General features: G+C 38.9%; 1 protein-coding gene across 5 annotated transcripts in view; it reads left to right on the forward strand.

Annotated features, from left to right (window-relative positions):
• The first annotated feature begins 205 nt into the window (after positions 1 to 205).
• madd (MAP-kinase activating death domain) overlaps positions 206 to 25,223 on the forward strand; it is a 40,235-nt gene continuing 15,217 nt past the window's right edge. For 2 of the 5 annotated variants that reach the window (XM_026378158.2, XM_026378156.2), the window contains exons 1-19: positions 212 to 635; positions 6,688 to 6,900; positions 7,131 to 7,772; positions 9,816 to 10,119; positions 11,810 to 11,941; positions 12,119 to 12,232; positions 12,462 to 12,542; positions 14,574 to 14,630; positions 15,417 to 15,589; positions 15,720 to 15,955; positions 16,049 to 16,205; positions 16,344 to 16,447; positions 16,580 to 16,785; positions 16,952 to 17,205; positions 17,428 to 17,567; positions 17,882 to 17,983; positions 23,555 to 23,663; positions 23,778 to 23,964; positions 24,467 to 24,617. In XM_026378158.2, the coding sequence (XP_026233943.1) occupies positions 6,842 to 6,900; positions 7,131 to 7,772; positions 9,816 to 10,119; positions 11,810 to 11,941; positions 12,119 to 12,232; positions 12,462 to 12,542; positions 14,574 to 14,630; positions 15,417 to 15,589; positions 15,720 to 15,955; positions 16,049 to 16,205; positions 16,344 to 16,447; positions 16,580 to 16,785; positions 16,952 to 17,205; positions 17,428 to 17,567; positions 17,882 to 17,983; positions 23,555 to 23,663; positions 23,778 to 23,964; positions 24,467 to 24,617 (3,208 nt within the window). In that variant the 5' untranslated portion in view covers positions 212 to 635; positions 6,688 to 6,841. Of the gene's footprint in view, positions 636 to 6,687; positions 6,901 to 7,130; positions 7,773 to 9,815; positions 10,120 to 11,809; positions 11,942 to 12,118; positions 12,233 to 12,461; positions 12,543 to 14,573; positions 14,631 to 15,416; positions 15,590 to 15,719; positions 15,956 to 16,048; positions 16,206 to 16,343; positions 16,448 to 16,579; positions 16,786 to 16,951; positions 17,206 to 17,427; positions 17,568 to 17,881; positions 17,984 to 23,554; positions 23,664 to 23,777; positions 23,965 to 24,466; positions 24,618 to 24,976; positions 25,181 to 25,223 lie in introns of all 5 variants that reach the window. The other 3 variants (XM_026378159.2, XM_026378155.2, XM_026378157.2) reach the window with 3 other exon arrangements.

Raw genomic sequence — 25,223 nt, forward strand, 5'->3', positions numbered from 1 at the left:
AAACACACCAAGGCGGACTAAATAAGCCAAATAAAACAACAACCAAGCAAAGTAAACAAATAATTAACAAAGCATATTTCGTAATACATCTACATTTTTAAAAACCGATCAAACTAATAAGCACCAATGGGTCCATGAAAGTAGCTAGTGATTGCACAGTTCTACTGTATTTCGTGCTCCTATAATCCTGGACGCTGATCTCAGGGGTGAGGCGCTGTGAGGTCCTGGCCACTCTTATGCTGGTTGTTGTGTGATCTATCGCAGACCCGCAGACGCACTCGCTGGGGGCCATGGAGCGGTCTGGTTTGTCGCTTCCGTGAGCTCCGGCTCTCAGTATGCGGAACTCGCTGCAGCCTGATGATGAAGAGGATGTTGTGAAGGCAGGTTGTAACTGACCGAGCCTCAGAGGAGCACACATCATTGATCGTGGTGCAGACCGGTTAGCTAACCTTCTCAGCCGTCATCCGTGCCCCCTTTTTTTTTTTCCAAGAATTGTACAGTAATGTAAAGAAAGGAGGCTGATTTGAGACGGACACCGCTGCCCTTCTCTCCCAGTGACCGAGGAGGACACCCACCAACCCAGGCCGTCATCAGCAGCTGGTTTCGGAACGGGCGTTAGCGGCTAACTGGCTAAAGTAAGCAACTAAGGATGTTGTTACTCAACTAAGTCCGAGCTATTCAAACCCATCCGCTGCATTTGTTAGGCTTGTTCTGAAGAGTTTCCTGGCGTCGCCAACGCTTGTTAACATTTATAGGGTTTCTATTTATGAAATTAAATGGTCGAGCTACTGTTAGCAGCTAGGCAGCTAGCTAGCTAATCCATCCGTGGCGGTGGCGTAGGAAACCGTAGAGCCACCAGAGCGGAGGTGAGAGGATGCTTCGTAGGGGTGACCATCAAGGCCTGACAGCTTGTCACAAATATTAAAAAAAACATATCACGGCCACAGGCTACACGACCAGCTGCATATGAACGATTAGGAGGTTGATTTATCCCGTTTGTTAAAACGTTGCTGTGAATGTTAACACCTCAGCCGCTGTCGTTACTCTAATCTGCTCAGTTAGCTCGTAGCTAAGGTTAGCTCGGATGGATTAGTGCTGTGTTACTGACACCAGCACAGGTTCCCTTAGCATCATCTTATGTTATTGTAAAACCATCACACCACACGGATAAAGCTTCACTCTAACCAGGTAGTAAGAAACTAAGTATATTTACTCCACTGCTGTAACATTACTTCAGTAACGTTACAGTGTTGAGGTGCTATTACTGTACTGGAGTATTTAGATTTTATGCAAATCCATCTATAGATACCTCTGCTACTACAGCTTGTTGTATCAGTGTTAACTCGAGATGTCATATAGAAGAATTTATCATTACCAGGGGGTCATTTTACTGCAGAATGAGTTTATTTTTCTTTGTACATTGGTGTATTTGTGCTCTTAAATGAGTAAATAAGTGAAGAATCTGAATAATCTCCCTCTGCCAACAGCTTTCAGACAGATACGTTGGTCATTTATGGCCATGTGACAGGATACAGAACCGATGAGATAAGGCATTTATTCACATCGCAAACGGTTTGAATGACTGATGTCGGTGAGGAGGTGATGTCAGCGAATTGAAGTACACAATACCATACAGAATGAATAAACCCTTATCCCTGTGCTAAATTTAATACATATTGTAAGATTCCAGACACATTTTAATATCCTGTTATGAGAAATTATGAGAAAGGTCTGTTTCAGGGCCAAATAGACGGCGCTTAAGCACCGTTAAATATTAGAGAATATATTTATGACTTGACGCCAGACAGTGTCAACCACGTTGATCCTAAATTAAAATTTTATTTGAAAGTCAAAGCCTTGGTGTAAAAATAATCCAATAATTGAATGACAAACACATCATCTAACACCAACACTGCTTTTCAACGTTTTTTTGGGCCAGGTTGTGCTGTGTAATTCTATTCTATAATGCTGATGGAGCCGTGTGATGTGCTCAGTTTGATGTGACAGCTTACATAATGGCAGATGGTACGATGCAAATGTTATCACAAACAGAACTAAAGTGATGTGGTCACAGGATAGACTAAGTCTTGCAACCTGGCGTCTTACGAAATTCTAGAAATGAATATACAGATTGAGATGAGAGTACATTGGCCATGTTGGCTAAACTAGGTCCAGAATAGCTTCATTGTTTTGTACCCGTTTTATTGACAGAAAACCAAAAATTGTTTGTATATGTGGTCAGGCACGTTGTGAGATTGGTTCAGTAAGACTGTAATCTAAGAGTGAGAATGGAGAAATCAGTACTTTGTTAATCTACACTTGAAGTAATACTAATTCCTGTTCTCCATTGCTACTTACTGCTGTTCACTGTGACTGACAAGGATGCTGTCCATGTTGGAGGCTTGTGAATCATATTTATCTCCTCTCTGTGCTTACATAACCAGTAAGGGCCGCCTGCAAACCACTCCGACCAGATTCATCTGCTGTGTTAACCTACACATTATTTTGCCTTTGAAGATTACACAGTGCTGTGGTGCTTCTTTTATCTTTTTTTAATTTTTTTTATACCAAGTTCACCCGTTAAATACAATCCGTGAAGTAGCTTTCCATCCTCATCTAAAATATTACTGTGCTCCTTTATCTCTGTGCTGGATGAGTCTGCTTCCAGCTCTGCTTCATAGAATAGCCATTTTGGCTTTGCACCAGGAAGCATTCATGTTGCCAGACCTGCATGTTGATTCATTGTGCTGATGGTTTTGTGAGATAAAAGGGTGCTCTGCACAACTCTGTATGTCTGTTGTTAGAATTATTTACTCCCGTCATTAGCGATTTTTGTAAAGGTTTTTTTTTTATCGCACACTAACATGCTCACAGTTGTACATTGTATTTATAAATAGCTTGCATTTTGTAAACTAAAGACTGTGTGCAACACAAGATTATATATTCTCATCAGTCTCTCAGGTAGTTTAGCAGATAGACTTGTGCTGTTAAGTGACATTTTACTTACTGGGCTTCTTGCTCATCACCACGCAAAAGCTAATTGCAGACTGTGAGGCTTGCAGTATATTTGAATAATCATATTGTGTGTGACGAGTGCTGACATTAAGCTTACTCAACACGACATGCTTCTCTATTGGGTTTGCACATTGTTTGATCTGTGTCTTCTTTGGCACCACTTACATTAAGCACTGTTGGACAGTGTCAGCTAGTTTACTTTTCCCCTATGCTGGTCCATACTCTGTCGAGTATGGACCAGCTTTCCTTTCAAATTGTAACAAACAAGATAAAATATTTTGTAGCTACAGTGGTTTTAATATGTTGTCTATAGATTAACTATGTTCACAGACACATTAGCAGGAATAGATCTATTGCTAATGTGTATGTGAACATTAGCATCAAAATTTGGTGCTATTTGGTAATTAAAGTACATTATTCCTATTTAACTTTTATGTTCTATCAAAATTAGTATGGTCCTAATCTGTCTTATGGCTCTCTGTGAATGGCTCCTCTACTCACAAGTGAAGCTATTAAAGGTAATTGGGCCCATAATGCATCTGGAGCCTTCTGTAATAAAGTCGCCCCTAATGTTCTAATGACCACTGGATGCAGCTGCGTCAAATGCAGACTGTGCCGTGGGTGCTGGGGTTAATGACAGCCTATGTCAGGATGTGTGACTGTAGTGTCCCACTCATGACTTAAATGCAGCCCATCTGTCTGCCCTGTTGTCTTTGTGAGCCTGGTCTGTTTTTGCCAGATGGGCTCACATTTATAATGCAAGAAGTTAACATATTGACATTAATCTATAGTTTACATAAATTAATGTTTAAACATGCATTTCATGCAATAGTTATGCTGAAGTTTGATTTTATTTATTTATTTTTTTGCAAAACAAAATAGTTTAAAAATATCTTTTTATTTCTGACAATAGAATTTCAACAGTAACAATGCAGTGGATATCAATGAGTGTGTTTTTTCAGGGCAGTAGGAAGTGCCCTCAAAAAGTAATTTAAAAGTAAAAGAAGTAAAACTTAACACAATCAGTCTGCTTAAAGTGATATTGCCTCTGAACTATATCCACCGCTGCTGCAGAAATGTGACACAGTGATGGTGCAGCTGGACAGTGTCACAGTCATGTCTAATTGATTGTCATTCACAGACAAATCCTGTAATGTCATTGAGGCAGGAAATTCTTTACATAATGTGCACAAATTCATAATTAATATGGTATTATACTGGTTATTTTTAAAATTATTATGAAGGAAAATTAGGAAACAATAGATTTTTCTTTTTCTTCTTTTTTTAAAGCCACTGGAGACTTTTATACAATCTAAAACACTAAGGGTTAATGGTTGTTTTTTCCTTAGACAGGATCTGGCTTCAATTGATAGAGAGGTCTGGTCAGTTTCCATCTGTGGCACATTTTCTATTAGAAAGCACACGCTGGTCCTTTTCTCCACAGGTTACTCTTAGCTTTTTGAGTAGCATAAATGGTTTGAATTGCTGCCTATATTATAGAACGTTTGGCTTATCAGTGCAGGCTCAAAAGCCTTAAAGACACAGTGAGTTCATAGTGTTTGTATTTCAGGGTGTAGTTTCGGAAGCGTGTGGTTTTTGTTGATTTGGAGTAAAGGCTGCTCCCTGTGGTTTGACTCTCCTATTGCCAGGTATGTATTACACCCACTGATGTGGGCTTGTTCTGACAGGTATGTTGTAACACCTTGGGATTGTTTTTCTCTTTGTCTCTGTTTCCATGTGACTGATAGTATAACATGTATATGGTTTTGTCTAAAGCACCTGAATAAATCAGTCATGCTTTGGTGTTTATCCCATAAACTCAGAGAGCAAATGTTACCACTTTGTTACAAAAATGTTGTTGTTGGCTAACAGGCACGACCAGAATCAGGTCAAGTAGTAATCAGTTATTCTGAGCTGATATCCTTGTGTTGAACAGTCATTATTGTATCATGTTGCAGCTAATGATACAACGTGATTGGTGTATGGCAAAGTGAAAGTAATAGTATTCTGCAAACAAATCACCTGCATGTGTGAATATCTGTCTTTATATGTCAACCCCATGAGTGACTGGTCATATATGTAGGATGCACACTGCTTCTCGACCCATTATTAGTATAGGGATATGCTACAGCCTTGCTGCCACCCTCAGTGAGAAGGTATAGTTGATGGATGAATGAATATCCTCTTCTATTATCTTCACCTTTCCAAGAATACATTCACTGAGCATTGTTCCTTTGAGATGATTGAGTCTTGCTGGTGTAGCTTAGTTTGACTCAGACACAACCTGTGCTATTGCAGCATCTTCATCAAAGCATCTGAGATATTATTTTTGATTGTACTGTATTTCTGTTGTATTTTGTCAGGAAATAGCTGTTTAGCTGTGCTCGTATCCCTACTATTCCCCTCTAAGACATTGTCACCCTCCAGTGTGTTCAGATTACAGTATCATGTGGCATCCTGACTGTAAGAAGGTGTTGTCTCTAAGTGGCTCCTCGGTGCGGAATAGCCATCTGCAGAGGTGCTGAGTGAGTTTGTTTCAATTTCCCGTCTGTCACGTGACACGTGAGGGCCACAGTGCAAAATATGAAGGGTGCTTATGTCACAGGGGCCCCTAAGCTGCTTACTATATCAGCGAGTTTCTACTGAAAAGTGTTGATCCTCCAACAACAACAGCTGACATAAAGACCGTAGCAAAGCAATCACAATGCTATAACACAACAATGTCCAAGTTTAATAAGAATGTACCATGCATTCAGTGCAATCTGTTGTTATTTTGGGTGAAAAGTAGGGAACATTGTTGTACACTGAGGATGCTGATGTAAGCTTGTCACGTCCAACATGTTTTGTGTTTCTCCTACGTTATTTTATTGTTGTCTTATTGTCTGTCTTACATCCTTCAAAGTGTAAAGTGGTAATTTTAAATGTCATTGTAAATGTGGATGTGACAGTGCAGTGCCATTTGCACTAGAACAACAGTGATTTTTTATTTTTTTTTATTTACTGAGGCTCTGATTTTTGTCAGATTTTTCACAAATCATGAGCTGTCAAATAGAATTTTTTAGAAAATATTTCCAGTTTCTCTACTGGGTTTAGCCTCAATGCTCCAGATCTTGTTGGAACTGCATATTTTATGTTTTCTAATCTATTGTTGGTTCCCGTAATGTAATTAGTTTGAACAATCAGCGAAATTTGGTGTTTTCTCAAAAAAAAAAAAAAAAAAAGAAATTGTGTGAAACTGAAAATATTAAATAGTTCATTAATGTGAACCATCTAGTGACATATGGGGAAAGGAAAGATAAATGCAAATGTAGTTGTAATGCACACAACTTTGTTACTCAATGTTCAAATGTTTTTGTGTGTAATGGCTGCTGCAACACCAAAATTTCCCCTTGGGGATCAATAAAGTATCTATCTATCGATCTATCGATCTATCGACCTATCTATCTATCGATCTATCTATCTATCTATCTATCTATCTATCTTCTTTTTAGTCTTACAGACCTTGACATTTAAGAGTCAAATAAAATAAAAAATCATGACACCATAATTGTGCCAAATTTACTGTGAAAAGCCACGTAACTGTTCAGTGTTTTTTCCAATTCTTATTTCACAACTTTATCTTATTTCACACACCACCTCAAACCTTTTTTTTTCTTTTCTTGTGTGTTACAGGCCTGACCTAGGTGTTTTTGAACCATCACAATGACAATCAAGGAGCATGAATATTTCACCTGAACTGTCCCAACTGTAATGGAAAGCCACCAGTGAAACAAGAGGAAACATAATATCCTGGATGCCGTGACATACAGGACGTGGTCAATCCAAGATGGAGAAAAAGAAGATGTGCCCTCGCCTTCTCGACTACTTGGTGGTGGTTGGAGCAAGGTAAGGGATTAAGGCAAACATGACTCATAAGGGAGGCTAAAAACATTGCTTTTAAAAACAAAGTTTAATAATGAGGCCATGAAGTTTCCTCTAATTCCCACTAACATTAAACGAAGACTGATGAACAATGACATTATTTGACCAGATCAATTAAAAAACATTAAATTTTGTTATAAATTAAATGTAGCTGCTTTAAAAATAAAATAAATGTATGTCCATCTTCCCTCCAGGCAACCAAGTAGTGACAGTGTGGCCCAGACGCCTCAGCTCCTCCGCCGCTACCCGCTGGAGGACCACCATGACTTCCCGTTACCACCAGACGTGGTATTTTTCTGCCAACCAGAGGGCTGCCTGAGTATACGCCAGCGTAGGGTTAGCCTTCGTGATGACTCTTCATTTGTCTTCACACTGACCGACAAGGACTCGGGAATCACACGCTATGGAATCTGCGTCAACTTCTACCGCTCATTTCAGCGCGGACATCATCGTACTCGTGGGGACAAGAGCAGTCACACAGAGACGGCAGCACAAGAGGCCGAGACCGCTAGCGAAGGGTCTGATGGCAGCGGTGGAGCCCCACCGTCAACTTTATCCCCACCTAACAATGCTGAGTCAGTACAGCCACCTGTCTCTGGAGAAGAGAGTGGACAACCACGTGCGGAGCTAAATGCTGGAAAGTCCCCACAGCACAGACAAAGACCTACTAAGATGGGAGCCAGGAATCGCAACAGCACACTGACTTCACTGTGCATACTTAGCCACTACCCCTTCTTCTCCACCTTTAGGGAATGCTCATATATTCTCAAGAGGCTGGTAGACTGCTGCAGTCAGAGGCTAACACAGCGTGCTGGGATCCCTCGTGCCACCCAGAGGTGAGGCTTAATATTTAAGGTTCAAATGGGTGGACACACTTTCTTACATACTTAGTCAGTGCAGGGTAATTTTGTAGGAAGGTTAAACAAAAGCAAAAACTAGTTCTTAGGGCCTCTTAAAAAAACAAAAACAAAACAAAAAAACGAAAAAACAAACCTTGGTACAGTAGAAATACAAGAATCGAATGCTAGTTGCTATGATGTTGCTGAGCACATTCATCCGTATCAGATTATTACGCTTACTGTTTCCAAATCTTTAAATCTTACAAAGAATTTAAATGAGACATTTTACTTATGGGAAAACATTTGGTAAATACAGCTCATCAACTTATCTTCATGATCTGTAAGCTGTTGAATTCATGCTGGCGTAGAGTGCATGTGAATAATTTACCACACAAACACAGTGTTGACACAGTCACTTTAAATGTGTCAATTTAGAAATTTCAAGCCTACAAAAGATTACATAAATAGAACATATTTGGCTTTTGCAGTGTTCCTGCTGATGATGATTCAGTGCTTACTGTTTTCTTTCTTCACCCCATCTGCTTCTTTCACTGTCCGCCTGTTATGTGTATGTTTGTTGCAAAATTAATACAAGCGCTTTTGTCTGCGGCACCGTACAGTTTTGCAGGCCATCTGCAGCTTGCGTTATGTTTTCATGGTATGCTTTATGATATCACACTCCACCCTGATAATAAATAAGCGTAAGCAAATTATCCTCAGGTTTGTTTTGAATTATATGTGTCATAGCAAATATTGTTTCATCCATTGTTACGGGTTCAGGACAGATACAGTTTAAGAGAGTATTGTGTGTTTTGTATGTGATGTTTTATTGTTACTTGACCTGCTTTTAGTGGTTCCTTTTTCTATAAAGGGTGAAGTTACAACTTTAAACAAGAGAAGAAAAGCAGAAAACTGTATAGGAGCTGCATGATATACCATGGCATCTAGTTCAACATTTTGCTTATTAGAGCAAATATTTAATGAAATCATTTTTTATTTATTGTTTTAATTAACCACCCTGAAGTGATAGACCTTATTTAAGCTGCCTAACTATCTATACGTGTATACAACGTTGAGAAAAGGCAGTGCTCTTTGGGTTATATTGTTGCCCAATGACCAAATAGATGGCAATTTGCAGTGACAAAGTGTTAATTAGGCTGTCACTTCACACTAGCTTAGGTCCAGGATGATTGTTGGTCTTCATCCAAGGTGCATGTTTCTTCACAGTCATCCATATCGCTCTTGTGAGAATGTCTAATACTTAGTTAATCTCATATCTTAGCATCATTTTCAGTGGCAAATCGTTAAAGTGGATCGACATATCATCAAAACGTAACTGTGGTTTCTCTGACAAGCTTGAAAAAGCCGTTCATTCCAAAGGCTGAACAGACCTGAGAATCTTTTTTTTCCTGACATGGTTGGTTGAAATGTGGTACGGCAATGACAGAGAAGTAGGGAAACCACTGCATAATGGCTGCGAGTACTTTGTGCCATGGCGGGCCTGACAGATTGAGGTCTGTGGCTGCCTTTAGGTAGCAGCTGCAGTTAGTGGGAGGGCTCCAAAAAAATAATGATTTAGCTCCCTCCTTGCCACACACATATGGGGGCATACACTCTGGAAAGGTTTAATGATATCCTGTGTGTGTAGAGTGAAGAGCGTTCACATCAGTATTTTGGCAATTACCTAAGAGCCTTCCCACAGTTTCAGTCTCATTTGCTCATCATATTAGTGATTTTACCTGTTGTTTGTTCAGGCCACAATAAAATAAGCAAATGATTTAGTTTAATCTATTTTAACCCTGTTGTTACTGTTGACTTAGTAAGCATAGATTCTTTTTTTACTAAATCGATGCTGGTAAGAGCCACGATAATTAAAGTGAGGTTTATAATCATGTTTACTGTTATCTAGTTATACATTAAGAATCAATAACACAAAATCTCAAAACTATTTATGTTAATCTTTAACTTACCTCAAAGAATATAAAGGCCTTGATGCATACATTAGGTTCTGAATATGCACTTGCTTTATGTCTTTCTCAGAGACACCATGTGGCGGGTGTTCACTGGTGCACTGTTGGTGGAGGAAAAAGGTAGCCAGCTGCTGGCTGACTTGCGGGAGATTGAATCGTGGGTCTACCGGTTGCTGCGTTCACCAGTTCCAGTGGCAGGTCAGAGACGTGTGGATGTGGAAGTGCTGCCTCATGAACTCAAACGACCACTCACCTTTGCCCTACCTGACAACTCCCGCTTCTCCATGGTCGACTTCCCACTGCACCTACCCTTAGAGCTGCTGGGTGTGGATGCTTGTCTTCAGGTCCTCACATGTGTCCTGCTAGAGCACAAGGTAAGGACAGGTATAGCAGTAGGTTCAGGATCCAAACTGCCTCAGTCACTTGGGCCTGACTTTGTTTTCTCTGCTGATTTTTAGAATGAGCAGGAAATATGTGGTTGGCTTCAAGCTGCAGTTTTGTTATAGACATGAAGTGATGAGTTGAAGGAGAAAAGATAAGCAAAGCTATATTTAGTATATTATGATTGGTTCTGTGATGCTGGTTCCCTCTGGAGTACAGCTGTGTGTCCTTGTCTGGACAAAGATCTCCTGACAAATGCTTTGAATGACCTTCATCAGACATTTTGTGTTAGACATAGCATCAGTGACGCCATTTCACTGCAGAGTGGACAGAGCATTCTGGTGAATAGGACACAACGTACACTGTAACACAGAGAGGGAAGAGTCCAATTCACACTAAAAATATTAACAAGGATGTGATAGGAATCCTTATTTTCCAGGAGCTGGTGTAGTATTCTGTTTACAGTGACATTGATACACAGGCTCATTTGCAAATCATATGTAAGTTTTATAGCGTCAGTCACACTGCTGAACGACTGTAGTGTTGGATAAATGCTGGGAAACTTTTCTAGTTGTCTGTCTGTTTTTTTTCTCAAATAATCAGTGTATTTAGGCCATTTCCCTGAGTAGATGTTCCCCCAACCCAAAATCTTTTATTCAGTCGTCAGTGCGTTATCGCAGCCCAAACTGTACAGTGGCAAGAAAAGGTATGTGAACCTTTTGGAATTTCATTGTGTAATGTTTTACATACTTTAGACTCATGAACATAGATGTTAGCCAGTTCCAGTGATGCCTCCAAATCTTTGGCTGTCACTCAGGGTTGTTTCTTTACCTCACTGATGAGTGTTTGTTATGCTTTTGGGGTCATTTTGACTGGCCGCCTAATTCTTAGTAGAGTAACTACAGTCCCAAAGTGTCTCCGTTTGTATATTGTTTGTCTAACTGTAGACTGGTGAATTTCTGAAGTCTTTGAAATCACTTTGTTTTTCCCTTTCCAGCTTTTTGTAAATCAACTATTACTGATCGTAGATCGTAGAGCCTCTGAAAGCTCATTTTGCCAAAGCATGGCTCACAGAGTATCCTTTTTGTTTCAACTCGCACTGAGATTGTTATGGTTGCTCTTAATAAAGACATGAAAGATCAGAATTATTTGTGATATTATTTTAGGCACATTGTATTTGTTAATACTCTTGACTTAGATTAGGATCAGATCACATTTTTTGACAAATTAATGCAGAAAACCATGAAATTCCAAAAGGTTCACATACTTTTTGTTGCCACTTTATCTAAATGGTGCATTCACATGTAGTTACTTACAGCCCCACCTCAGACTTCCTTTCCTCAGGGTTGACCTGTATTCATCGGTTTTGCCTTTTTGAAGTTGAATTCAGTAAATCATTAAATTCAGTCAGGCTGAAAGTGCTTCCTAGAAGCCTTCAGAGTGGCTACCGTTAAACAACTTTACGTGTTTTATATTTATACATTACCTCCACATTCAGGTAAAACTGATAAAATATGAATAGATAAAACAAATAGTTATATCATCCAGTGCTAAAGCATAAAGTCAACTGGGTGACTGTGTGTGTTTATTTAAATATGAAATAATCAGGGAGATGTTTGTTTGTCTCATAAAATTTGTGGATATTGTTCTTTTTATCCTTTTTTGTGTTTCTTTAATTCTTAGGTCATTCTCCAGTCCAGAGATTACAACGCTTTATCTATGAGTGTCATGGCATTTGTGGCTATGATCTACCCTCTGGAGTACATGTTCCCTGTCATCCCCTTACTGCCAACATGCATGGCTTCTGCAGAACAGGTAAGAACAATTTCTGTCTTTTAAATGTAGTTTAAATATGTTGTTTTGTGTGTTTTAATTTATTTAGCAAATATGAAGTTTTTAATTGTAAGTGCTGTCCACTTTGGTAAATTTAAAAAGTTTGTAAAAATGTGACTGACTGCTGTATTTATGTATATGTCTTTTTTCTCCCCAAAGCTGCTTCTTGCCCCCACTCCATACATTATAGGTGTCCCAGCCAGCTTCTTCCTCTACAAAGCTGATTTCAAAATGCCGGATGATGTATGGCTTGTGGATCTAGACAGTAGCAAGGTCAGAACATGTTGTTCTGTTTCTCCTCCTGATCTCGATTTTTCTGTTTTCAATATGTTCATGCCAAACTGACAGATGATGTCTAAATCATCCGTTATCGAATCGAACATGTCTGAGCTTAAATATTAGATATTTAATATTGTTAAATATATTTAATATTAGATTTTTTTACTCTTATATTCTTGAATGGATTTGAAAATAAATTTGGAGGACTGTTTTTTGCCTGTAGGTTATAGCACCCACCAATGCAGAGATTCTACCACCTCTTCCGGAGCCTGAAGCAGGCGAACTTAAGAAACATCTGAAGCAGGTACTTCATGTTCGTGTTTATGTGATTCCTCATGAATTTAATCAGTGCTGTTTCCTTTTTACTCAGTAGGGCTCAGCCCAAAACCAGTGGGACTGCTGGCACATATCAACATTTTTGCTGAGAAATTTCTAGAACCCAGAAACTCCTGTGCAGCTGACACTTACTGTTTTTAAAGACTGTTAGTCGATTGCACTCTTATATAAATGAAAACCTCTCTTTCAGCAGTGTGAGGAGTAGGGGTTTCCTCCTTCAGTAGTATGTATTGCAGATGAGTGTGCGAGCATTTTGTAGTGCACTAACAAAAACAAATGTTTTCTTTTTTTCCTGTTTTCTTTGCATGCTGTAGCTCTTGGAGGTAAAATCAAATTCTAGGACACTGCTACCAAAGCAAAGCCTTTAGTTAAATTGGTAGCAACTAACTTGCCCCTCTAACCCTATTATCTAACATAACATCAGAATCTGGTTCTGATTCATGGAAACTCCTCACTTTTTCTTTATACTGTACTTCCACACCCTGAGCAACACCAAAGTCCCTTTACATCCTAACAGACACAACTAATATTTTATCATTCAGCTCCCCTAACAAATGTTTCAAGCATGTATATTTTATAATTATTTTAATTTTCACAAGCAATAAATTCAATTACTCTGAGGATTTCTCCATATTTTCCTCACTGTAACATGAAACCAACATACTAAGTAATCACTTTCATAAATTATACATTTAGATAACTATAGTCCAGCTCCAATTTAAATTTTAAAAAGTAATTTTACAAAAAGTTTTAAAAGCTTTAAAAGCTACTATAAACGTAGACAGTGCATTAACTAATGCTGCTTTGTTAACTTAAATTTAAAATTTATCATGTCATTGAATCCAACCAGCATAGGACTTGTTGTTGTTCAGTGTCAATGTTCTGTTAAAAGTATTATGTTATTGCTAACACTAGTAAAAATCATTTCATATATAATAATTTTGTGTAATATGCCTTGAATCAGAGCCGGTTCACTGGCGTTACATGATTAGCAGCTCTCTCCCTGTGTGTGGATGTGTGGCTGAGAGGCTGGTGTGTGCACAGCCTCAGATTAGCAGTTGTATATTACAAGCTTACAATATTGACATCTGTGAATGGAGAAAATGTCAGATGAAGATGGTTTACCTGATTATCCGAAGACTGTGATGCCAAAGCAGAATGCTGCTGATATAAGAGATACTAGAAAAACTTGCACTTAAAGCTGGATAACTAAAAATAAATTGGTCCTGATGAGCGACTGATTTATTTACTTTTACAAGGTTGGTTTTATTGTTTCAGCTCACCTGACATGTTTTTGTATACAACTAAGCCCTGTACTTGTACAGGTGCTTAATTGTGCAAGTATTTTATCTATATGTCTGAAAAGATCTGCTGTTTTGTATCTTTCATCACTACTCCATTGTAACCACTGGTTTGTCCCAGATGGTAACCATGGATGGTCTTCATGAATCTTTTAGTGTCTGGATTGTGTCTGTGAAGTCAGATTTTTTTATTTTTTTTATTTTTTCCACCTTATTGTGTCTATTTCTCTGTCTTTCATGTCAAGCAAAAAAAACTATCTCATCTCTCCTTCTGATTTCTTTCTCTTCGCTCTTCCTTGGTCTCACTAATGTTCTTTCTCGACTGGCTGTCCATCACCTTTTCAAAACAAACACAAATTGATCTTTTCTTATCTCCTTTCTTCAGTAAATTGTATAAATAATAGAAATAGAAATGATGAAACAACAAGATTTGTCTTTCATTGCAGAACCAAATCAAATATAGCTTCTTTTTTTATTTTCATTAACTTAGATCTATTTGATTTACATTTGGGTGGCATCAAAATATAATTATTTACTGTCAGCAAAAACAGGAAGTGTGGTTAAAAGGAGACAAAGAAAAGAAAGGGAAAGGGCTGTGGTTGTGACCCTTTCATCACGTTCTGTTCCAGTGTCAGTCACAAAGTTTCATCCCAGGCCTTCATGTGATTCTCCTCGCATCTCTCTTATCCCCCTCTTAGTGTCTGGTTAGGTTGACCGTGATCACCCAAAAGCAGATCTTCTCCTCTGAAAATAAGGTTACTCATTTCTCCTCCTGTGGAATGTGTAATGCCCCTGCACGGAGCTCTCACCTTACTTTTGCTTGTCACTACTACTTGTCTCCTGTTCTCAAGACTTGTATAAATTACATAATAGTGTCAGAATGTTGCAGACAAGTCTTTTGATACACTGCTTAGCTCTGGCTTGAGCATGACTGAATGTGCGTGCATCTATCTTGGCATCAGTGAGTGTTCTTGTAACCAAAACAAGATACAACGAAGCTAATCACTTTGACAAAGTTAACAGTCATCCAGATCTAGCAACTAAATGTTTCATTATGCTAAGCTCAACATTGACACTTGAGTCTGCAGCAATTCCCTTAAAGCAAACCATGCATAGTGACTTACTTCCCTTGTGCTCCTCCTCTCCAAAATGACACCCCCACTACAGGCATCAACATACACAAAACCAACCCTGAAGTTGCTGTATATAATAAGTATAGAGTAAAAATGTGAACAGCAGATTATAAAAACAGTGAAAACCAAGGTTTGAAACCTGGTTTTGAGCTGCTTGGTAGTAAGAGACATTACTTTTTAATTTTTACTTTTTAAGTGTGGTGATTTCATAAAATCACCCCTTAAACAAGATTTCCCATGTTTAAGTTCCCATTGTAGCAGACTTTTTATAATGTCTCTTAAGAGTAGAAAATATTTTTATTAATTTATTGTTGATGCCAATTGTGGGTGTAGTCCATCATAGCACTTTGTTATTGTATTTAGATCCATTGCTATGTTTATAATTTATGTGATTGCCTCCTGTTCTAGGCCTTAGCCAGTATGAGTTTGAACACCCAACCCATTCTGAACCTGGAGAAGTTCCAGGAAGGTCAGGAGTTGCCCCTGCTCCCTCCTGGAAGAGATAAAGCTTCACCATCTTCTACAGAGTTCAACCCTCTAATTTATGGCAACGATGTTGACTCTGTGGATGTAGCCACCAGGCAAGTTTCTTTTTTTTTGTTGTCTGTTAGATATCTACATAAATCACAATCTGCATATTGTGCAAGAATGCCTGAAGTCAGATTTCAAAATGAAGAACTAATAAACTGAGAAAACTTCTTTGTCTTGCAGGGTAGCCATGGTGCGGTTCTTCAACTCTGCAAATGTCCTGCAGGGCTTTCAGATGCACACTCGCACCTTGCGCCTCTTTCCCCGGCCAGTGGTGGCTTTTCAGTCAACGTCTTTTCTTGCATCTCGGCCACGACGCTCTGGCTTTGCAGACAAACTTTCTCACACCCAGGCAGTAGAGTTCTATGGCGAATGGGCTCTCAATCCCACTAACCTCGCCTTTCAGAGGATACATAACAGTAAGACTCATTCAAAAAGATAGTTGTGTGTGTCATGTGCATCACAGAAAATAGTGTTTAAGTTTAGTGAGCTTAACATTTAATCTGTTTCAGATGTATTTGACCCATCCTTAATTGGAGATAAGCCCAAGTGGTATGCTCACCAGCTACAGCCAGTGGTCTACCGAGTATATGATGGAAGCTCCCAGCTGGTAGAAGCTATGGCTGGTCCTTTGGAAGATGAGGGCAATGAATCAGACCCCACAGACAGGTAAGAAAGAGCAAGATATTTTCCAACACAGCAATCCAGCTTAATCAGCTTAGTTGTTTAGTTGTTGACATATTTTAGCATTTAGCATGAGTTTTTTTCAGTTCGGTGGCTTTTGCTAATACATTTTATTTGTTGCAGTGGTAGTGACAGTGAAGCATATGATGACTCTAGCTCATCATATTCCTCACTTGGAGACCTTGTGAGTGAGATGATCCAAGGTGACATTCAAGGAGACACACCAAGTAAGTTGTTAAAAGTGAAGTAGAGAGTAGCATTGGCCACATTCATAGTAGTTCTTACCTTCTAATATTTTATGTTGAGGCAAATTTGTGACATTGGGTTGTGTAAAAAATGGTATTTTATTTTATTTTTAGGTTTGGATCCACCCACCCATGCTGCACTGGGAGATGCGAGTGAGGTTGAGTTTCAAGACTTCAGAGACTTCAGAGAAGATCATGGCTCGGAGGGCCCACCCGGTGGGGACGGTCCGGCTGAGCCTTCTGAGGGGCAACCTCTTCGCTCGAGCTCCAGCACAACTGCAAGCTCAAGTCCCAGCACAATTATCCAGGGAGTCAACCATGTGTGTGATTTTTGAAATGATTTTACTTTTGCTGAAACTAAATGCTAACAAAGCTATCTCTTTGTTGTTAGCTTTTGTGCATACAGCTTGTTATCTGAACTGTACATATTTATCAGGACTTAATACAATGCAGAAGAAACTGAAATTGTCCTATGTGCTCTTTTAGGAGCAGGGGGAAGCACCTGAAATCGAAGCATCAGCAAGTGCCGCTTTACAGAATCCTATACCTGGATTGGGAAGTCAGCCGTTCCTCAGACCTACAGCTGATGCTGGCCTGGTGGACCCAGCTAACAAAAAGCAAGAGTATGACAACCCATACTTTGAGCCTCAGTATGGCTTTCCATCAGAGGATGACCCTGATGCAGAGGAGCAAGTGGAGTCATACACCCCTCGATTCAACCAGAACCTCAATGGCAACAAGTGTGTTAAACTTGTTCATCACTTGAATGGATCTTTTGTTCTCATTCAAATGAGTTTTCTAACCAACCATGTCTTCTGTCAAAACCCAGCATGTCAAATCTCCATTCATGGTGGTTTTGAATCTTCGGTGGTGGAGTGTTGTGATGTGGTCTGAATGCTTGCCATATTGCGTACAAATGTTTTTGTGCCTTTAAGTTAAGTTGAAGTCTTTTGGCCTTTTAGGACACAACGTCCTTTACGTCCCAGTAGCCTGAGGCTCCCAGGAGAGTCTGATGGGGAGGGAGACTCTCACAACAGCTCGCCAAACTCCACCATTTCCAACAGCAGCAATGATGGATTTGGAGGACTCATGTCCTTTGCTAGTAAGAATATGTTAAGAGAATTTGGTCATATTGGTCTATTCAGCCAATATGGCATGTTTATTGTGCTTGCTGAATAAGTAGAGTTTGTTATATGTATATGTATGGTAAAAAAGACTGAGTGTGAATCTTTTTTAGAAATGTTTATCTACATATTTATTCACTTGACTGACTCAGTTGCCCAAATAGGAGTAAAGAATTTACTTGTTTTCTCCATCCGAAGGGTGAATGGTATGAAATATTGTATAATATCATTTCTTGTTTGATCACTGAAATGTTTTATCCTATTGACTGATTATAAATCACTCTCACTACAGGCAATCTCTACAAGAACCATGGCACTAGTTTCAGTCTGTCAAATCTTGCCCTTCCCAACAAGGCAGCGAGGGAGAAATCAACACCTTTCCCCAGTTTAAAAGGTAGGACAGTACAGCTTATCTGTCTCTCTATATCTACTGTAGTTACTCAAAAAATTAGTGTTTGTTTTATCTTTACGTCTGTCCCAGGTCAGTGTCTTTCCAGTAGTGATAAGTAGAAATTGTTATTAAAATTATTGATTTCAAAGTTAAGTAGGGAGAATTATTGTAACCTTTTGGCTTTTGTTACCTATTCATTTAATTATGTTCATCACTTGCTTTATGTTTGCAGTCATTTTTTTCAGTGTTGTTCAAACTTAAGGATTCTTATTTAATTAATTTACATGTTGTCCTTCTTTGCCTTTTTGTTAATATGTTTTGGGTTAAAGAATATTTTAATTTTGATATTGAGGAGGAGATGGAGCAAGCAGGTTTGTAGAGCTTTTTTTATAGCCTGATTTTTTTCCCCCTTGTTCTGCCAAACGTATGGCACTATTTTAAAGGAGAATATTGAGGATATTTCAATCAAAGTTTTTCTCTCAATGTTCTTAACAGGAAAATCCACTCAAAAACAGACTTCACATTTGTTGTTGCTGCCGTGGTCTCATTTGTTCCTCATTTCCAGAGACAAGGACCAATTTCTCATGTGTCATTCTTTTTAGATTTTAAATTCTACTATACCATTATCTGATGCTGTAGAGGTGCTTAGATTAGGTACATGTAGAGCAGTCAGTTCATATGAATGCATATAGTATGTGCACCCAGAGATCACTTGAAATAGACAAGGTCTAAGTCTTTCTCCAAGCAAACAGAGGAAGAGTACGCAAAGTTATATTGCTTTATGTGGGACTCAAACGTTGCAAACAGTGCAGTCACACCAGTGGAAATGTAAACATACCAAAATTAATTAAACTCCAGTCATAGCTGAAGCTCATATTCAGCTGTGTGTTAAAGTGTTAACTGAGAAAAGGTATATTCTGCACATCACAATATAATTAAGCTTTTTAGAAACAAAAATTGCAGTTAAAACACTCTTATTAAAATGGTTATGGAACTGAAATGAATGCTGTTTCAACTGGGTTTTCACTTCAACTGAGAGGAAAAAAACGAGTGAAGCATGGTCATTAAACTCAATAGCTCCAATCCATGTGCAATAGCTGCCATAGGAAATGTTCCGTTCATTTGATTATGATGTGTTTTGTCTTTGTTGTTCAGATGCCCCTGACAGCCCGGGTATGTTATGTCTGGTGTGATAAGTTTGTTTTTGCCCGCTGACTACTCATTTCTTAATCCTTGATGTGACCTGTTCCTCTCTTATATGCCATATCTCAGAATAGGATTAGAAAACATACCTTTAATCCCATCCATGTATATCCACATTCTCCCCTGTGTTCCTTTGCTATTACCCCCTGTGTGACTGGTCGAAGTCGTTTTGACTCCGACCAGTAGACACATGTTGTCTTTGACTATGAACTGTTCTTGGTGTGGTATCTCTCATATTCTTACTACTACAAAAAGGATGCTCAGTTCTTTTTAACATTTATGTATTTAATCATTTATAAAGTTACATATGCAGTATGTCTTTGAATGAGGTCCACAGTAAAATCTCAGTGTTCTCAGTGAATGGAATATATTTCCCACCTGACTCTCATGTGTTTTGCTTTGTTTGCTTGTTTGGTGGCTCTCATTGAGTGTTTCTTTCCCTTTTTAAGATTACTCACTATTTATCAAAAATAGTGATGCAACTTTGAAGACCTGAGGTTTTCAGATTTGTATATTTAATATATATTATATTGTATTTTATAGTTATCACAATTATGATAACATGATTATACATTTATTATATTTTGTGCTCAAAACAAGATTTCTGTCTAGTGTTAAGATGACCTTCTACTGAGCTTCTGAATAAATTCAGTCAGTTGTTTTCGATTTGTGTTTTTGTTAGCGAACTGGCCTGTTCAGCATTATTCTCATGGTTTATAGTTCTGATGTATGTACTATGAAAATATGAGCAATACACAAGCTCTTACAGTACGTGGTACTGTAAATCTTGAGTGTGTTGCCAAATACACGCCATTAGTCATCTTATTAAACAGTTTCAGGGTTTAATCATCATCTGTACATACTCTCTTTTTTTCTTTTGTGTCTACCCTTTTCTTTTTTACTTTATCTTTGTTCTCTGTTTTGCCACCGAGTTGAGTGTGCATGTCTGTTGTGTTATGGGCTGATGTTCAGACTGGTTGTGTCTGGGCCGGTGTCCCTCTCTCTGTCCACCTTTTTGTGGCACTAATTCTGGGTTTTGTGTGCAGTATTTGGGCTAAATTCTCTAATGGAGATAATTACAGAGGCCGGCCCGGGGAGCGGAGAAGGTGGGTTCTGCCCTTTTACTGAGTGAGCTGCATGCTTCTCCAAGCCAGTCAACTACATCTCCCAGCATTCCTCTGTCTGTACTCATTTTAGTCACTGTGTGTGTCATCAAAGATCCAATGGAGCATCGAGTCTCTCCTCCTACCACACTTTCATTCATAGTGACTGTTCCCCTTCCTCAGACTAACCGTTGTTTCACTCCAGAGTGTGTTTAGTTGTATTTATTGAACTAGCTTTATCAGAAGTATGATTTCAAATAGCTTATGAGGAAAGAAAACATATCTACATCAGTAAACACAGGAAAAAGTGAAACAATACATTATGCAACAAATGATGCAAGCAGGTAAATCACATGACACAGAACAGGATGTTGCATATACACAATACGTTTAGAATAGAGTACACTAACTTAACAGCATCCTTTGTTATTGTTTTCTTGTCCTTTATACTCCCATGAAGCACAGATGGGGTTGGGCCCAATTGTACTGTTATTGTACTCACAATAAGCAGCAATTACAGTAAAATTTCAACCCTAACTATTGGAAATCTTAGCTATTGTCAGTGAAATCTATGTTTTTGCCTGGCAAGGAACTGGTTGTCATGTTTTTTTTTTTTTACGTTTACAACCCAGCAGATAAGACTCTGCAATCTGCAGGTATTTAGATTACACAGTCCACACCTAATGAATTAGGTGTGATGGTACATTTGCTGTTGCATTCTTTAGCATTTTTGTACACCCTTTTGTTAGAAAGGCAATAAGTGACAACATAAGAGCATGAGAGCAGATTTTTTTTAAACGAAAAATAGAATTCATTTAGAACAAGACATTACAGGTCATGTAGAAAACACAGGACATCGGGAAATGAGCCGTGAATGACATTTCACTGCTAACTTGTTGTATAGTGCTGCTTTGCGTCCGAAACCAGCCAATGTAACTTTGTATATCAAAAAGTCATCTGACCAAACAAACATTTCTGAAAATTATTACAATGTGGAATTGGAATAAATAAGAACCCTATCATCATATCAGTTCATGAAGTTTACCAGTAAATATGGAAAACATAACCTGTTGCTCACACAATGAGAGTCACTTTACATGGTCTGTCTCCCTAAAGTCTTCTCAGGTTCCTTTTTTCTTTGTACATGTTAAGTTAATGTCTAACCTGGCTAGGTCAGTTTGTGTTTTAAATTCAGCTGATGGTGGCACGTCTGTGGTTCTTTGATTGCAGGCATTCTGCTTTTTGTTGTAACTAAGTTCACAGTGTTATGCAACACAGGAAAAGCTGTCATGTGCATTTGCTTTTCAGCCTTTCTTTGGCTCAGGCTTGGTATTCTGGCTTCACCACCATCGCTGTCTTGATACTCTTCAGGTCTAAGACATTTTAAAAAGCTGCAGCCTCAAATTTACTTTCTTGATTAAATCTGGGATCTTCTGATTAAAGATCTGGTTAAGGCCTGCAGGCTATCTTGCAAAAAATATTTAAGAAAGACTCCATCCAGAGACTCCTCTGGTGCTAGGATTGTTAGAAACTGTTTCCTGTAGCCTTACATATACTCAAACACTATCTAACCCACTTCCTGCTGTATTGTTTTTCATGTTTATAAAGAACAGTTTGTCCTTCAAGTGCCGTTTCTATTGTGATCCACTTTAGAAACGACAGAAAATGTAACTTATGCATTATTGGTTTTCCAACTAAAACACAGTGAAGAATTCTGCTTGTGCAATCAAAGCATTGGTATTGGGAATAAAACATAATTTGTTCTCCCCATGACACTCCAGCAGTGATAATAAACAATAGAGCCCCGCTGTCAATGACAGATGTCAGATCAGAAAAGCTTTCTGTCCTTTCTTCTAAGATCCTCCCTTATCCTTTCATGTGTTAGGAACAGAATCAGAGCATAATAGAACTGAGAAAATTGTAAGTTTTTCTTACCCTTAGATTTGTCACTTTTGTTTTTGTCTGTAGATATAATCACTAAATATCCACTGAACTCACTGAAATATACTCACTTACCAAAGTGTGAGTTAGTGGAGCTTTGGAATACAGTATTCAGACAGTCTGGGCTCTTTAACCAGCTCATGATAAGGTTCACTATGTCGCTTAGGGCTCTGAAACCATGCTGCATTTGTAGAATATCTTGCAAAGAGTTCAGGGACAATTCAGACAACCTTAAACTTATGTATTGTTATACTTGTTCCCTAGACCTTTGAGTCAAGCTAAACCTTTTTAGTACTGACCGAAACGATTTTAGGCAGACAAGACTCTACTCTACTCCAATAACAGACTCCAAGTCTGATCAGGGCAGGTTTTATGTCATAAGCATATTTCTGCCAAATTTCTTGGATGTGTTTTGACATACAGGTTTAGGGGAGTGACGACACCTGGTTTAATTTCTTTACCGATCAACAATATGGTTTGTTCTTCATCATATCTGAAATTTTGGTTTGATTAGCCACCTGTACAGAGCTTGTTTTTATTATTTATTGAAGTTTTATTATGACATTTTGTGCTTATGTTTAGTGTAAGCTACAAGCTTTAGTCACCATAGGATTGACAAAATGTACACAGTTAACTAAAATAATGAAGTGACAACAAATAGACTTACCTGAATGTTTTGAGTCTTTACAGATTACATTAAATGATAATGTAATGTAACCAACGTGTGGCAGATAAAGAACCACAACATTACAGTCATTTGTATCTAAAACGAGTCAGCTTTGGACCTTGCAGTGTAGCTCATTTTCCCTTGTCATCCACTGATCTTTTTATTTATTTTTTTCATGCATGATATCACTAATTCAGTTGCTGTGTAGGCTACCCTGTGTTTGACCTCTCATCTCTATGCTGCTTATGTGTGATGCCATCACCAAGAGCACCATTTGGACTCCTGTTTGTGTATGGATGTGTGTGCTCACCATGTCTGCGTTTGATTTGTCCTTCACCTCTCCTGTTGTAATAATAGACTCTAGCACCTCTGGTAATTTGATTGTTCAGCAGTAGATGACCTTCAGTAGATCTCAGTTGTGTCTGTCCTCTTCACAAAGGGATTTGACACTCCTCTCTTTACTAATTGATATGGTAGCTTAAAGAAGACTAGTTTGAAACGTTTTTCTTTTCCTGCTTTACAGTTCCTGTTGAGCAAGTGCCTGTGTGTGTCCAGTCCACTTCTCCTGAGTCCCCTTCTGTCTATTAACCTATTACTATGATATTTAGGTTAACTTGCTCTGTTGTGCTCAGAAACCTCATTGTTTTGGTGCTTTTCCAGGGGCACGTGCACCTCGGGCACTTGTGGACCAGAAGTCTTCAGTAATAAAGCACAGTCCAACAGTGAAGAGAGAATCACCCTCTCCTCAGGGACGAGTCAACAACACAAGGTAAAGAATAGAGCTTCTGTCTTGAACTATGCTCTGTGCCCCTGTTCCTTATCACACATTGTGTAATTACTTGTATCTAGTAAATATGACTGAAGCTGTATTATTTGGATTCAGTGAGAACCAGCAGTTCTTGAAAGAAGTGGTGCAGAGTGTTCTGGATGGTCAGGGAGTCGGTTGGCTCAACATGAAAAAAGTGCGGCGCCTGCTGGAGAACGAGCAGCTTCGCGTCTTTGTGCTGAGTAAACTGAACAGAGCTGTGCAGTCAGAGGAAGATGCCAGACAGGAGATCATACGTGACGTGGTGAGATGCTTGTATTTGCCCTCCCCACTCTAAACTGATCAAGGAATACATTTACAGCACAGCCCAAGCATGACTATGACATTTGGACAAGAAACTCTCCCCAAATTAATCTTTATTGTAGATAGCATGCTAATACTTTCCCTTTACTCAGTGTTTTTCTATAGCAGGTTTGAGTTAAGTATATTAAGGCCACTGCTAAGTAATATTTTTTTTCAATATCTGATTCATCTTATTAAACATTTTGTCATTGAATCTTAAGAACTAATGGAATGTCGTAGTATTGTAATGCAGGACAATGCATTCAAGCTGCCTGTTTTATTCAGTAACAGTCCAGTTTACATTTTTACAGTATGTGTAAAATAAAATACCAAATCCTCACATTCAAGAGATTGGCTTGAAAAATGACGTAAAGGATAAATATGTTATAAAAATAGTCACTGCTAGAATCTGCACCATACAGAATGACTCCCTACAAACTGTATACTGTATGTTTTGTTCCCAGGAGGTGAACAGGAAAGTATACAAAGGCATGTTGGACATCTTGAAGTGCACAGTTTCCAGTCTGGAGCACTCTTACACTAATGCAGGCCTCGGGGGAATGGCCAGTGTCTTCAGCTTACTGGAAATAGCACGCACACATTATCAAACCAAAGGTGCGTCCCATATGTTTAGCGCAGGAATGCATACATTTAGTGCTTTAGTGTGATGTATTGGAAGTTGATTTTGTCTCATTTTCTGTATATAACTTTGTGCTGAGAAGCATAAGAGCAGTGGGCCTGTGCTACTAACACTTGTTCATGTCTTTGCATTGTGTTTATATTAAGCTTTAAGCTGCATGCTGTGTTGACTCACTAAAACAATAACTGTAATTGTAAAGTTTGGCCCTCATCGCTGTTTTTCTTTCTTTGTCTAATACTGTTAATCCTCTCCCAGTCTAAACCTCCACCTATTTTCTTTTTCTGTACATTTGATGAACTCTGTCTCTGGCCCCTTAATTTTCGTAACGTGGTAGACCCAGAAAAACGCAAGCGAAGCCCCACAGACAGTGCTGGCAGCCCAGGGAGTAAAGAGAGTCCTTCGAGTCGTGTGGAGCCTGCCAAACCTCAGGGCCTTCTGAATATTCCTCACCTGCAGCTGCCGCATCACACAACGGGCAAAGGAGCCCGCCATTTTGATACCTGGAGTCTGAACGAGGAGAACTTTATTGCCTCGATTGGTGTGTACACCACTCCAGCCCCGGTTGCATGTGCTCTGTGAGA

The sequence above is a fragment of the Anabas testudineus genome, chromosome 3, assembly GCF_900324465.2.
Source record: "Anabas testudineus chromosome 3, fAnaTes1.2, whole genome shotgun sequence".
Lineage (NCBI taxonomy): Eukaryota > Metazoa > Chordata > Actinopteri > Anabantiformes > Anabantidae > Anabas > Anabas testudineus.